This window comes from Terrapene carolina, unplaced genomic scaffold, assembly GCF_002925995.2.
Source record: "Terrapene carolina triunguis isolate 2854851 unplaced genomic scaffold, T_m_triunguis-2.0 Scaffold58, whole genome shotgun sequence".
NCBI classification, from domain to species: domain Eukaryota; kingdom Metazoa; phylum Chordata; order Testudines; family Emydidae; genus Terrapene; species Terrapene triunguis.
The window spans coordinates 41,469,012-41,484,066 of NW_020664409.1; the positions used below are offsets into that span (position 1 = coordinate 41,469,012).

The 15,055-nt window shown below is 46.4% G+C and overlaps 1 protein-coding gene across 1 annotated transcript in view; it reads left to right on the top strand.

Annotated features, from left to right (window-relative positions):
- The first annotated feature begins 9,668 nt into the window (after positions 1-9,668).
- ASXL3 (ASXL transcriptional regulator 3) overlaps positions 9,669-15,055 on the top strand; it is a 151,587-nt gene continuing 146,200 nt past the window's right edge. The window contains exon 1 of the mRNA XM_024192869.3: positions 9,669-9,750. Coding sequence (XP_024048637.2) covers positions 9,697-9,750 — 54 coding nt within the window. The 5' untranslated portion in view covers positions 9,669-9,696. The remainder of the gene's footprint in view (positions 9,751-15,055) is intronic.

A 15,055-nucleotide genomic window follows, 5' to 3' on the forward strand; every position in this document is an offset into this window, starting at 1 on the left:
TGATTATTTTATTCATTTCTTTCCTGTATTACTTTTACAAATATATTAACAGATACACATTTGAACAGATGAACAGCTATAGAGTGATGTTGCTAGAAAAAGCTGGATAACACTGTTCACTATGGGCCATATCCAGCAAAAATTGTATATGGTCTTCTGAATCAGGAAAATCTCAAAATACATTAAATTGTTGGTGTGATGGGTTGGATCACAGAAACCCCCTTGGGAACTGCCAAGTGATGTGCCAAGACTACTTCTGCCCCTGCTTTCCCTGCCAGCTTGGGACCCCAGCACCCTGTCTTCCTGAGCCAGACACACCCATCTGCTCCAGCACAGACCCAGGGTCTGAATTACTTGCCCCAAAGCTGCAAACTTAACTGAAAGCAACTTACAGAAGTGTTCCTGTCTTTAACACTCAGATGTCCAACTCCCAATGGGGTCCAAACCCCAAATAAATCCGTTTTACCCTGTATAAAGCTTATACAGGGTAAACTCATAAATTGTTTGCCCTCTAAAACACTGATAGAGAGACATGCACAGCTGTTTGCTCTCTCTCTCCCCCCCCCCCATATTAATACATACTCTGGGTTAATTAATAAGTAAAAAGTGATTGTATTAAATACAGAAGGTAGGATTTAAGTGGTTTCAAGTAGTAACAGACAGAACAAAGTGAATTACCAAGCAAAATAAAATAAAACACGCAAATCTAAGCCTAATACAGTAATACAACTGAGAACAGATAAAATCTCACCCTGAAAGATGATTCAATAAGTCTCTTTCACAGACTGGATGCCTTCCTAGTCTGGGCACAATCCTTTCCCCGGTACAGCCCTTGTTCCAGCTCAGGTGGTAACTAGGGGATTCCTCATGATGGCTCTCCCTTTTCTCTGTTCCACCCACTTATATATCTTTTGCATAAGGCAGGAATCCTTTGTCCCTCTGGGTCCCCGCCCCCAATGGAAAAGCACCAGGTTAAAGATGGATTCCAGTTCAGGTGACATGATCACGTCACTGTAACACTTCATTACCCACTTGCCAGCACACATATACAGGAAGACTTACAGGTAAAACAGAACCATCTGCAGTCAATTGTCCTGGTTAATGGGAGTCATCAAGATTCCAAACCACCATTAATGGCCCACACTTTGCCTAATTACAATAGCCATCAGAGTTATATTTCATATTTCTAGTTTCAGATACAAGCAGAGGTGAAAGTAAGCCAGTCCGGTCCAGTCCGGCATATCGGCAAGAGCCGGTTCGCCGTGCCGGACCGGCTTCTCTGGTGGTGATTTAAAGGGCCCAGGGCTCCAGCCACTACGGGGAGCCCTGGGCCCTTTAAATCACCGCCGGAGCTTCAGCAGCCGGGCTTGGGCGGGGATTTAAAGGTCCCGGAGCTCCAGCCCTTGCGGGGAGCCTCAGGCCCTTTAAAGCGCCGCCTGAGCCCCACTGCTGGAGCTCTGGTGGCACTTTAAAGGGCCTGGGGCTCCCCGCAGCGGCCGGAGACTCTGGCCCTTTAAATTGCAGTGGCAGGGCTCGGGCAGCGCTTTAAAGGGCCCGGGGCACCCCGCAGTGGCAGGAGCACCGGGCCCTTTAAATCCCCGCCCAAGCCCTGCCGCCACTACCCCAGCCCTAGCCCGAGCCCTGCCACCCCGGGTAGCAGTGGCAGGGCTCCTGCGGTGATTTAAAGGGACCGGAGCTCCAAGGTGGCCGGAGCCCTGGGCCCTTTAATTCGCCCCTGAGCCCCGGGGCTTCCAGTCGCCTCTGCAGCTGGTGGCTCCGGGGTGATTTAAAGGCCCTGGGGCTCCCAGCCACAGCCGGAGCCCCAAGGCCTTTAAATCTTGAAAGGCCCTGTCTCTTCCCGTTGAGGCCACGCCTCTTCCGGTTGAGGCCACGCCTGCTCAGGACTCCGACGTACCAGTAAATCCTTTAAGTTACTTTCACCCCTGGATACAAGAGTGGTACATTTATACAAATAGGATGATCACATTCAATAGATTATAAGCTTTGTAATGATACTTTACAAGAGACCTTTTGCATGAAGCATATTCCAGTTACATTAGCATATTTTCATAAAATCATATAGAGTGCAACGTCACAGCTGAGTTTTTTCTTTTTATAATTAATATGGATAGAGACAGAGAATACAGTAGACACAATTGTAAGATATCAAAGGGTTCTGATGACATTGTCATGACCACAAGAGTGAAGCTTGAATAATTTTTGATGTGAGAATGACAAGACATTTTTAACTATATTATTCACTGTTTTAAATGAGATCATAAACTTTCAAATCTCAGAAGCAGAGATGGACTCTGATGATACTCAGAGTTTTAAGTAGTTTGTTAAATTCTATGATTGTGGATTTGACAATTTTTTTTATTTCCATTTATTCTTTTGTGCTGTATTATAGATTACTAACCATGGCCCTGTCCTGATTAGGTTACATAAGGAGTGATTTATTTTGCGATGTTTTCATCTTTGGGAGAGGTTTTGGTTAAAGGCTTATAGTTTTTATTTTTGTTGCAGGATTTATTGCATAATATCTTCACTAGATCTCTATGCAGAAGACCATTTACGTGGTGCATAGACCCTCCACTGGCCCTTTGCTCAGAGTAGATCTGAGCAAATAAGCATGTGTGTGAGAGAACGGAAAAATGTGGGGAAAAATCATTTTGTTTCAACTAGAAAATGATTTTATTTTTAGTTCACTGAACCCCCTCCCCAAAATAAAGTAGTTGGGGTCAAATGAGAGGGAGGGGGGAGAAGCAGAGCAGCGGCGTGCCCGGGGGAGCAGGTGGAGCGGAGGTGAGCTAAGGCGAGATGTCGCGGGGGGGCCCGCAGGAAGCAATGGGGGGAGAGGGGGAAATGTGGCACGCCCGGGGGAGGAGGCGGGGCTGGGGATTTGGGGAAGGGGTTCGGAAGGGGTGGAGTTGGGGCGGGGCCGGGGCAAGTTTGATATAACGCGGTTTCACCTATAACACAGTAAGATTTTTTGGCTCCCGAGGACAGCGTTATATCGGGGTAAAGGTGTATGTGGAAGACAACTGGAAGAAGTTAAAACAGCATTTCACTCTGTATCTTCAAGATAAAAAGTAAAAAGTGAGTAAAAAGGAAGTCATTCAGAAGGTAGCCTTATTTTTCACAGGGGGTCATGAAAAAAAAAGGGGGGGCGGCCAACAATTTTTTTGCGTGGGGCGGCAAAAATCCTAGAGCCGGCCCTGCCTACCACTACACTTCTTTTTTTCCACCCTTCAGTTTGTTTATTTGTTTAGACTTCACAACCTTTACCATTATAATTCCCCACACCATTGTTTGTTTATATTCATTCCGCCCCCAGCAGCCATCCTCATTGCTCCCTTCTGTCCAGGAGGTCACTGCCTCCTCACCTAGCCCTCTTTTTCCTGTTTGAGGACAGCCTTACCTTTCTTCTCCTACTTTTCAATTTGTCCCCCTTCCCATCCCACTGGCCGGCTGAAGTCTGTTGCTTCCCTCCCTACACATCTATGTATATTGTGCCCGTGATTATACTTTATCCCCTCTTCTTTTGTTTAACTCCCCCATTCACTTCACAACTTCACATATGTGCCCCTCCACTCCCAAGTAACTGGAGGAGCCGATCCTCCCTTCTTCCCTTTCTCCGCTATCCCTTCCTTTTTTCTCTCCTGCCCACCTCCACTGGATGCTTCCTCCATCTGCCTTGCAAGATTGACCCCAGCCACAGGTGAGGCTTCTACTCTGGTGGCTTCATTCCTGCAGGGAGGGAGTTCTTAGTCACTGATGATGCAGCCCTTGGCTTTCTCCCCCACCTGCCTCTGTGGTCACCACTGTATCAAGCAGAGCTGGAGTCAGAGGGCCCATGTTCCCTGGAGGAACTGTTATTGCAGAAACACCAGGAAAATGGACTGTGAGGTGTTGGGCTGGAAACAACTCAGCCTCCTGGGCAGAGCAGTGCATACGGGTTAATAAAGTTCCACTTGTTCAGTTTAACCTGCATTCAGTTTCACTCTTTGTGAATGAAACATGGTGGGGTGCTCGTCAACTGTGGAGTCTACTTTCCCTCCCTTATTGTCTCATGTATTTCAGAAGAGTTCCTTTGTGCAGTGTCCACTGAATCTTTGAATCCTTGAACTCCTTTGTGGAACAGTGAGTTCTGTTGGAGTTCTCTGCTTATATCCTCATCCAGAAACCCTGTGACCTTTGTTCCTCATCCCTGTTGTTTCATTATTTGTCCCAAGAATACTGCTGTTTTTCTCATTCCTGTGCCCCTTCTCAGTTGACAGGCAGGCCTTTAGTTTTGGATGAGCTTAGGTCTGCCCACCCATGATACAAATATTCACCTTGTCTCTGCATGATCAGTAAACACCACATGGAAAAGGAGTAAAAAAAAAAAAAATTAAGAAAATACCCCGAGTGGAAGAAATGAGCAGTTAAAAGCTCCACCAGAGCTGAAACTCTCTAGATACACCTCTACCCTGATATAACGTGACCCGATATAACACGAATTCAGATATAACGTGGTAAAGCAGCGCTCCGGGGGGGCGGGGCTGCGCGCTCCGGCGGATCAAAGCAAGTTCGATATAACGCGGTTTCACCTATAACGCAGTAAGATTTTTTGGCTCCCGAGGACAGCGTTATATCAGGGTAGAGGTGTATGTGGAAGACAACTGGAAGAAGTTAAAACAGCATTTCACTCTGTATCTTCAAGATAAAAAGTAAAAAGTGAGTAAAAAGGAAGTCATTCAGAAGGTAGCCTTATTTTTGACAGTATTTTTATTTAGCATGTGCATAGTCATCTAGCCAAGCGACAGCATCTTCAGTGGCATGATGCAGTTCTTCTAGGCCACCACTGAACCTAGTCAGCAGGCATTCCTTGACGATGTGCGTCATCGTCTGTGTTGTGCTGCAGCTTTACAAAGGGCTGTAATGAAATCCCCAGCGGTACTGGTTGGCTGCACAGAGACCTCTGGAACCTGTTTAACAGGGACCATTGGCGACGGGGCAGGTCAAAACCAGGTGGGCAAATTGTGGGGTTGGCAACGAGGGACTGGTTGGGGATTATAACAATATCCATTCCTCTCGCCAGAGTGTTTCCGCCCTAAAATCCTGGCCTGGCGGATGAGACCATAATGGGTGACGTGACGGCAAATGTGCAGCTGCTGCTTTAAAAAGGTCATTGTGCAGTGGCAGGCTTGGGTTGGCATCAGGGCCGTCCCTAGCCATTTGGGTGCCCTATGCAGCCCCCCCGCGGGGGGCCTGTGTGAGGCCCCATGCCTCCCTGCCCCTGGGTCTGGGAGGCAGGAGCTGGGGGGTCATTTTTGGGGGCTCCACAGGCCCAGAGTGGCCCGGGGAATTAGCAGAGGGCTGGGAGCAGCCTGCTCAGCTTCCCTTGCCCTGGCCCCAGCCGTGTCGCTCAGGGGAGGGGGCTTGGAGAAGGGATCCCCCACGTAGTGGTGGGAAGCGGCGCAGCCCGGCCCCAGCCCGCTCTACTCTGCCATCTCCCAGCCGCGGCGCTCCGCTTCCCGCTGCCGATGAGAGCCGGGGGCGGTCCCTTCCCCAACCTGAGTGACATGGCTGGGGCCGGGGCAAGGGAAGAGGAGCGGGCCAGGGGCAGAGCAGGGGGGAAGGGTAAGAGGCAGGGTGGAGGGAGTTGTCTGGAGCCCCACACAGGGCCGGCTTTAGGAAGTGTGGGGCCCAATTCGAACATTTTCGGTGGGGCCCCGTCAGGGATGGCTGCGGGCAGGGGGTGCGGGGCAGGCTGCAGACAGGAGCTGGCTGCAGGCAGGGCAGGGGGTGCGGGGCTGGCTGCAGGCAGGGCAGGGGGAGCGGGGCTGGCTGCAGACAGGGCAGGGGGTGCGGGGCTGGCTGGAGACAGGGGCTGGTGCGGGCAGGGCAGCGGGTGTGGGGCTGGAGGCAGGGCAGGGGGTGCAGTAGGGGCTGGCTGCGGGCAGGCGGTGCGGGGCTGCTGCGGGCAGGGGTGTATGTGGGGCTGGCTGGCTTCAGGCAGGGCCGCAGGGGGGTGCGGCAGGGGTTGGCTGGAGACAGGGCAGGGGGTGCAGCAGGGGCTGGCTGTGGGCAGGGGGTGCAGAGCTGGTTGCAGGCAGGGCAGGGGGGGCTGGTGCGGGCAGGTCAGGGCAGGGGGTGCAGGGCTGGTGCAAGCAGGGGGTGCGGGGCTGGAGGCAGGGCAGGGGGTGCAGGGCTGGCTGGAGACAGGGGCTGGCTGCGGGCAGAGGGTGCAGCAGAGGCAGCTGGAGCCCCGGCCCTTTAAATAGCCCCCGAGCCCCCCGCTATCCCAGGGCTCTGGGGGCTATATAAAGGGCCTGGGGCTCCCCTGCTTCTACTGCCCCAGCCCTTTAAATAGCCGAGGGAGCCCTGGGGAAGCGGCGGGGCTCCGGCGGCTATTTAAAGAACTGGGGCGGCAGAGGCAGCTGGAGCCCCGACTCTTTAAATAGCCCCCAGAGCCCTGCAGCCCTACCCGAGGGCTCCAGCAGTGCGGCTCTGGTGGCAATTTAAAGGGTCTGTGGCTCCAGCCCCTGCTGGGAGCCCTAGGCCCTTTAAATTGCCCCCTGGGGAAGCTGGGCCACCCTGGTACGGCGCACCGGCTCTTGCCGGTACGCTGTACCAGTGCTTGGGTGCGGGGCCCTCTTAGGCGCGGGGCCCGATTCAGGGGAATCAGTTGAATCGGCTTAAAGCCAGCCCTGGCCCCACACCCTAGGGATGGCCCTGCCCCTTGAAGGGGGGGGGGGCGGCCGAGGGATAGGGCTGGCTGCCGGAGCTGGCGCTGCCACGTATGCAGCATGCAGCTGCCTAGGGCACCATGAAATTTGGGGCAATTTGGTGCCCCAAATTTCATGGTGCCCTACGCAGCTGTGTATGCTGCGTATGCCTAAGGACGGCCCTGGTTGGCGTGTACTTTCTCCAGTAACTTGCCAGTGGCAACCTCTCGTCTGATAGGAGGAGGAGCAATATTGCTCAGAATTTTTGATAGTGACTGGTTCTGAAGGATTTAATATATTCATTTTCAGTTAACTGAGGCAGTTGTATGCAGGAATCTGAGACAGCATGCCAGCTAGGCAAGTCTATTGATAGGGAGACTGGGCCCAGGCACACTGACTGGGTGACTTTGTTTGAAGACAGAACCTGAAGACAAGGATGGAGTCCTGCCAAAAACTTGCCAGACAACACTCTTTTTAGTACCTTGTTTTCTCTTGTTTTGGGACTTTTATACAGAAGAAAGGATGGAACTGGAGAATGGCTTAGTTGGAAGGCTTGGGTTCCACAGTACCGGACCCTGCAAGAGGCAGTGGCCAACCATTAGAGAACCACTGGGGCAGGATGAGTAGTGTCATATTGGGCTGCAAGGGGGTGCAGTGTATGCAGTCCTCCCACAACATGATTAAGAATCCGAAATACTACAAGAGACCAGAGGCATAAAGGCACATAGAGCTTAGAATCAAAGTCAAACAAGAACAGCACAAGGAGCTGCACATGCTGTGGCAACCAATGAAAGCTAGGCTAATGCCCACCATATGTAAAAATGCAAGAATTACAAAGGATTACATCACTTTGAAAGAGTTTGCAAGTACCAGCAGTATGTGCATAGCGTGGACAAAGGGCATCATGATAGCACCATTAGCTCAGCGGCGTAATGGACTATGCTGAAGCACAAGATGAATGAACTATCAATCTGAAAACAAATGGGACATTTATTATTTTTAAGTTAGACACCAGTCTGACACTAGAAATACTGCTAATAACTCTCAAAGAAAAGCCACAGACAGTGAAGGTATATGGCTAAAACATGTTGTCTTCAGTGGTGAGTTTATTCCCACTAGAGGAGTATGTGAACTTCATGTATAGGTAAATAACAAACTGGAAAAGATACAATCTGTAATAGTACCGAGTATCCATTATTGGGCTCAAGATGTGTCAAGCCCAATGGTTAATTCTTGTTAATTCTTTTAGGAGAATGTATATAAAGGGTGTGTTTAATTTCATTTGCTTTTTAATATATATATATATAAATTTTAAGACAGTTAAAGTTGGAAAGTTATGAACATACAATAAAATGAATTTCATTAGAATGTTGTAGTTTGAAAAATAAAATTGAAAATCAGACAATTCAGAAATAAAATGCCCCAAACAATCTCTATACCTTACTATGACGTATACTGTCCACATAACATCATTATGGGCATATGGTAAGCATCATAGCTACTTTTCAATTTTTAAATGACTAAGGAAAAGTACTGTATTACACTATAAGCTTATATATCCCTTCAGTTCCCTGTGTGGAATAAGCAATCCAGGAGAACACTTCCTACCATGAGCATTACTGATTATCATGAGTAATTCCAAGATTGAGTCCCCCTGATTCTGCAGATACTTAAACATTTGTTTAACCCTCACCGCAAGTAGTTCCATTGACTTCAAAGGGATTTTTCACATACTTAGAATTAAGATTGTATGGAAATCTTTGCAGGATAAGGGCTTTTGTTTATAGCTGGTTTTAGTATGAGATACTTTGGGACCAGAATGTGTAGCTTAGATGGGTTAGGGTGGATATCTGTCCTGTATGTGGGTGGTAGAGTGAATAATAAATTTATAGTGATGTTGCTAGGCTATTGAGAAGATGGGGCAATATATACAGAATAAGACATGAAAATGTTGTGGTATCAACTATTGTGGGAAGATTTATGCAAGGTAAGAGGTATCGTCTCTGCCTTGTAAAGGGCAGGTGAATTGAAAGACGGTATTTGATTGAGGAGGCAGTGAGACTGCTGATGGTTCATACATTGGGAGATAGAACATAGGATGGCAGAATGGAGGTATGGTTGTGGTACGGGAAGTGCAGCGGAGCTACAGTGTGTGGATGTAAGTGTGTCTCAGGGATCTACATGGATGGGGGCTCTGGATGCAGATTTTAATTTTTGTAACCTACACTGTTCTGATTCTTTAAGGTATATATATTGCTTGGCAATAGCCCTAATAGGTTTGGTAGGATTTAAAAATAAACATTTTATTTTATAATTGAAAGCACAGCAAGCCAGCTCTAACAGGCATCACCTTTAAATGTCCGCGTTGTTGCCATAGTGCCTAGCAGTCCCCACACACATTATAATAACCACAGCGCTGCCCCTCCCATGACAGACGCGCACACAAGTCTCTGGCTTTGCCTAGCAATTTTGGCAACAGCACGCAGCGGGTAGTATCCACGCTGCCCAGTGGAGACTACACTTCCAACGGGGCAATGCTCCAGCTCGCTCCGCCGGCGCCGGCTGGCTGCGCATTGCACCCTGGGATGTGTAGTCTCCGCTTAGCGCCCCCCCCGTTGGGCAGCGGCAACCGCCCTAACAGCTCTCGCGAGGTTTTTGAATCGCTCTGGTCTCGCGCGCGGTTTCCTCGCGAGGGCGGCCGCCTTGGCTGGGATGTTTGGTGCGGTCGCCATTCCCCTGTGTGACGTCATAGTGCATTGTTGTGAGAGTAGCGGAGCATCCCTCAAGCTGTCAGCTGTGCTGCTGCTGCGGGAGCCCGAGCCCGAGCCGGCCCAGCCCCCTTCTCCTCCCCCCGCCCCGGGGGCTCCGGAGCTCCGCGCCCGTGTAGCCTTGTCTGTGTGGAACCCCTCCGGGCCCCCCTCCCCCGCACGCTCCAGTCCGCCCTCCCCCCGCCCCCCTAGAACCATCTCAATGAGATGCAAACATGAAAGACAAGAGGAAGAAGAAGGACCGCACCTGGGCCGAGGCTGCCCGCCTGGTAGGTGCCGCGTTCGCATGGTGCGGGCGGGCGAGCCCCCGGCGAGTGGAGGGGGCGGTCAGCCCCGTACAGACCCCCCCCACCCCCCGGCTTTGTTGCAATCAGTAGGGCATGTTGGAGTGAGCGTGCAGGGCTGGGTGAGCGAAGCGATTGACTCGCCGGGCGGTAGCGGGTGTGAGTGGCTGCCTCCCTCCTTACGTGGGTGTGTGAGGGGCTAAGGGGCTAGCCAGGGGAATGCCCCCCCCACACACACACACTGCGTGTGAAGTTCCCTCATCCCCAGGGGGCGCCTCCTTTCCCTGGTATGCGTGTCTGTGAAATTACAAGGGTAGTCCCTCTTGTAGTGTGTATATATGGGAGAGACATAGCTCTCCCTTTTCCCTTTAATGTGTGGGGAAATAGCTACACCTTTCGTTAGTGTGTGTCGAAAAATATCCACTATGTGTGTGTGTGTGTGAGAGAGAGAAATTCCCTTTTCCCTGTCCCATGTATTTGTTTCAAATATCCCAGAAAAGTCCTCCCCCTCTTTAAAATATATGTAAGTGAAAGATCCAAGGATTTCCCATCACTCCATTAGTGTGTGTAGGAGAAAGAATTATCCAGGGATTCCTCTCCACCCATCTGTGTAGAGAAATAGCCCAGGCAATCAATCCCACCCCTCAGAAAGCTATCTGACTTCATGTGTTCCCAGAGGGTTGGGGAATTATTTGTCACCCTCTTTCTCCAGTATCTGTTTTATGTGACTTTGTTTTATTGTTCGCTAAGTGTATTAGGACACATCATTTACTTTGTGCTTCAGGACCCTTTTGTGTGAGTTCTCTCCATTCTAGGAATTTCACAGTGTGTGTGTACGATACAGCATGTGTGGTTGTACATTATAGTGCGTATGCCTTCCCTGAAGATGGGGTTATTTCAGCATCAGTTAGATGCGGTTATAGAAAGAGGACAGCTAGAAAGATCTGCTGCTGTTTATATTGGGGTTTTTTTGGGTATTCATATCAATTTCATATTTTACTGATTATTTCAACAATTAAATTAGTATCAAAAGAATGTGATCCTTTTCTTGTGGTGCTAGCGAGTGTCTGTTTTATTTATTTTTTGTCTTAGAATGGCTGTGAAGCACAGTCCTTTTTGAAAGGATGTGTCTTGTGGGACTATGGAGCATTACATAGGAATTTCAGCCTTTCAGTGCTTCCACGGCATAATTTATATCAAAATAGGAGGCAGTCCTAACTATAGATGTCACTGCCAGTGCCTCATAGGAGTCTTGCATTGATTGAACGTATAAGGGTCATTGGACATGTGGCAAAAAATTACTACAGTTAGTTCAGCTTTAGCAAGGGTGGTCTGATGTAGGCACTTTTAGAGTTGAAAAATATGCCTGTCTAAAACAGGAAATGTGCCAGGCCCAAGATTCGTACTTTCTCACTATTGTCTTTCCTTAACTCTGTGGATCCTGGTAAAGGAGTAAGTGTATTAAGAGGGCACTCTCTTCCCCAAACTAATGACTAGAATAGATGTTCCCAAACTCGTGAACTTTATAGCTCTTTATGGTTGTTTGTGACTGTGATTTGTGGCTGGCTTTTGTTATATTGTAAGCTGCTAAACTTCATTAAAAGACATTTAAAATACATGGAATTCTATCCTAATGTTAGTTGTGCATGTAAGCAATTGCTGTAGCTGCCACTGGGAATATAAGCCATCATGAATGGGAAGGGAGGTGGTCCGTGCAAGCGAGGAAAATCTCTGTTAAGGTGTAGTCAACTCTGTGGAAAAGTTCAATAGCTTCTAGAACATAGATTGAGCTGTTTATAAATAGGGAAGCTCTCTCTGTTTGAGTCGCATTCTTTTTCTCACTCAGAACAGCCTTGATTGTGTAAACCTACTAGGACTGGTAGTTGCTTTATATGAAGAGTGGGTGATGAAGCACGTTGCCTGTTGTACAAAATGTTGTTCAGCCTCCCAAAGTTACTAAATTATCCAGAAGCTTGTCCATAATCTGTTTCCTATATGACTTATGCATAGACTGCTTGCTTTGACCCTGATTCTGCATCAGGATCTACTAGTGCAGGGATTCATGCTAGCAGAACTTTATTGAGGCCAAATTTATGGAGTCCTTATAGTATTTTATGTAAAGGACCTGATGGTTCATTATGATTCCATTTTCTTGGAATACATCAATAATGTATTACTGCAAGGCTTGATTAAATCAATTTCTTTCCAACGACAAGTAAAGAATGAAGTGATTGATACGTACTCACAAGTAATGACTCATGAGCTAGCTAGATCAATATCTGTGTTATAAAATTGATTGGCTTCTGAATTTCTTTATTTTTAAGAATAGGAAGGTTGAATTAATAAGTTATAAGTACTGATACCCATTTTTTATATTTCCTATAAAAAGCCTACAAGTGTGTTAAGCTTGTAAAGTGAAGTACTCCCAAGTTATGAAATGACAAAGTTAAGATTGTAAGATAACCTTAACTCTGCTCCCTTGTGTATGTGTATGCATTACAGTACAGTCTCTAAATTACATGTTCATGCACTAGTTTTCCATAGCACCTCTAGCTCACACAATACAGAATGGGGACAGTGCTCAGTGAATGAAATAGCTGTTGAGTTTTTCAGTTTGTACTCTTTATTCCTCCAGTGTGTGGTCCCATGCTTCATGTACTGCACATTTTCCAAACTGTGGACTAACTAAAATGTTTTTTTCTCTTATTTGCTTTTATTTGACACTCATCACTGTAGTACCTGAGAGCCTTGCAAATGTATTTAGCCTTACAACATGCTTGTGAAATTAAGTATTATTTATTATTATTTTATTATTATTTTACCTATGCAGACCGAAGCACAGAGAGATTAAATGTGTTGTCCAAGGTTGCATAGGAAATCTCTGAAAGAGGCAGAAAAAGAATGCAGATTCCCTGGGTTGCAGTCTAGTTCCTTAACCGTAAGCTATACACTAGTCCATGGTAGAAGTGGATATAGTGGTGTCTGTAGCATCCTCACTTCAAACTCACATGCCCCATACAATAATTACATAGAATAAAGCAGGGGTAATCTGGACCCTGCACCCATATCATTACACAGCCCTGTCTTATTCCTTGTTCAGCATGCACAATGAAAGAGGCAGCAGTTCTGCAAAAAAACCCAGTAAATTATTTTATAATAAGGCAGTTTTGTAATGCATATGTCCAAGCGATCAAGCTTAAGGTTGATAGGCAACCTTACATTTATCATTTCTTGATACTTGAATACATCGTCTTTGTCATCTTGACATTCTTGTAATGTTTTTTGTATAGAGTCTTAATGTAAGAAGAAACTAACAAATGCCGCTATAGTCAGCTGTTTACTATAGCTCACATTAAAATGTTTTATACTGTGCAATAAATAAGGCAGGAACCCTGGAGACATTCCTTGACCTGTATTTTGTGGAGGATGGCAGGGTTCCTTTGAGGTCTAACTTCTTTCCATATGTAGCACCCTACCTCTTTCCTCACTCACCTCCACTAATCAGAGAGAAAAACATAGCCCTTTTTTAATGGGGGAGAGAGGAGGAGAGTACAATTGAACTATTTTGGCTCATATATTCTTTAAACTTAGTTGTTTGTTTGCTCAGAGAGAGCAAACCTGCCAAATTTCAGGAAAAAGCTTAAAAAAAGACTGAAAAAGTTAAAACAACTGAAAATGACACCATTGAATGGAAAAGCTTGTGCCTCCTCAGTTCTAGGTGTTCTTAAGACCAAAATTATAAGTCCTGAAATATTATTAACTTCTGTCCTATACTAATTTGGTACCTTGAGTTGGATTTTCCAAGTTCATTGGTTGCACAAGACATACATAGTACAGATGCATCACAAAATAATTGATTGTAGACCAGCTGTTTATATTTTTAGTAGATGTCATAAGCCAGCAGTTCTGGTAACTTTTGTCTCTATGTAGTTTCACATTCTAAGTTCATCAGTCACTTTAAAATTGAGGAAGACTCTAAAATAATTAAACGAATGTAGATTTACAAATGTGTGGCTATTGGGGAATGAATGGATCACTTGGAAAATTTCAACGCAAATTTGAAGTTAAATTGAAGGGGTTTGTTCTTTTGAGGTTCAGTCCTTCAATGGTATAGATCAGAGTTGTCATAGAACAACACTCAGCCATTAGTTATGGCTGCCAGGCATACTGCTTTACTTATGACCCAGATAGGTAAAATAGGCTTGAAGGGAGCAGATGCTGCAGGCTGGTAAACCCTCAAGACCAGTGTGGCCAGTATATTTCATGAGGCATTGAGCATCTACCTATAAAGGATGGTGTTTTATCAGAACCGTTTGAAAGAATTTCTGTAAATAACTTGCCCTCATCACTGTCCTTTTCTCTTTACTCTAAGCACAGCTCTAAAGCATACTTAAACTCTAACTTCCACTTGATAGTGGGAGTAGCTGAAAATTCTGAAACTGGTAGGTTTTCACATCACTTACGTTCACTAGATTACCCCCTGCATGCCTGCTTTTCCTCCTCCAAGCCCTGTTCATAATTAAATGAATGTAGAGGTTTGCTCCAATTGCTTAGCATTGTGCATGTTTTGCTGCACTATGCAGAATCTTCTTGGTACAGGGGATGAGTGAACCGGGTGTTCTAATGCTTTGGTTCTGCGTATTTATTTTTGTAGCTTCCTGGCGCTACAGGTCTTAGTTAAGAATAAATTATTGTTCCTACATAATAGTTTAAATTAAAAGACTTTTTTTTTTTAAGTAGCAAGTATGTATGCAAATTAATTAAAGAAATTGCTGCTTTAAAGAATAACTACTTTGGAGATGTGGTTGTTAGCCTGTATGTTACCGTTTAATGTGGCTGGCTGTCCAAATCTGGTTACCGGTCACTTGTCCTCTGTTCTACTGAGATTGTGTAGTTGAAGTAGATCATACAGTGGTATGGAATTATATTGCAGTATGTCTTTATATTTGAAGCCCACAAATGAGACCAAAAATCAGAATTGTAACATGTATAGCTAGAGCTTTGTAATACCTTTGACTTTTGTCTCCAGTCTTCACTCTTGTTACTATAAATACAGTTTAAAACGTTATGAAAGGAAGTTCATGCATTTCTAAAAATGGGGATTTGACATGACTTTGTTTTACTACACTAAGGGTTTCTTTGTTGTTGGCTTAACAGAGACCTACTATTATTTCCATATTTCTTCTAAGTTCATTCTTTTTTAGACATGCAGAAATATTGCTGCTTCGGGAGGTTTTGATGGCCTTTCACTTTGATCCACAATCAATGTTGCTTTGAAGATCTGTGGGGT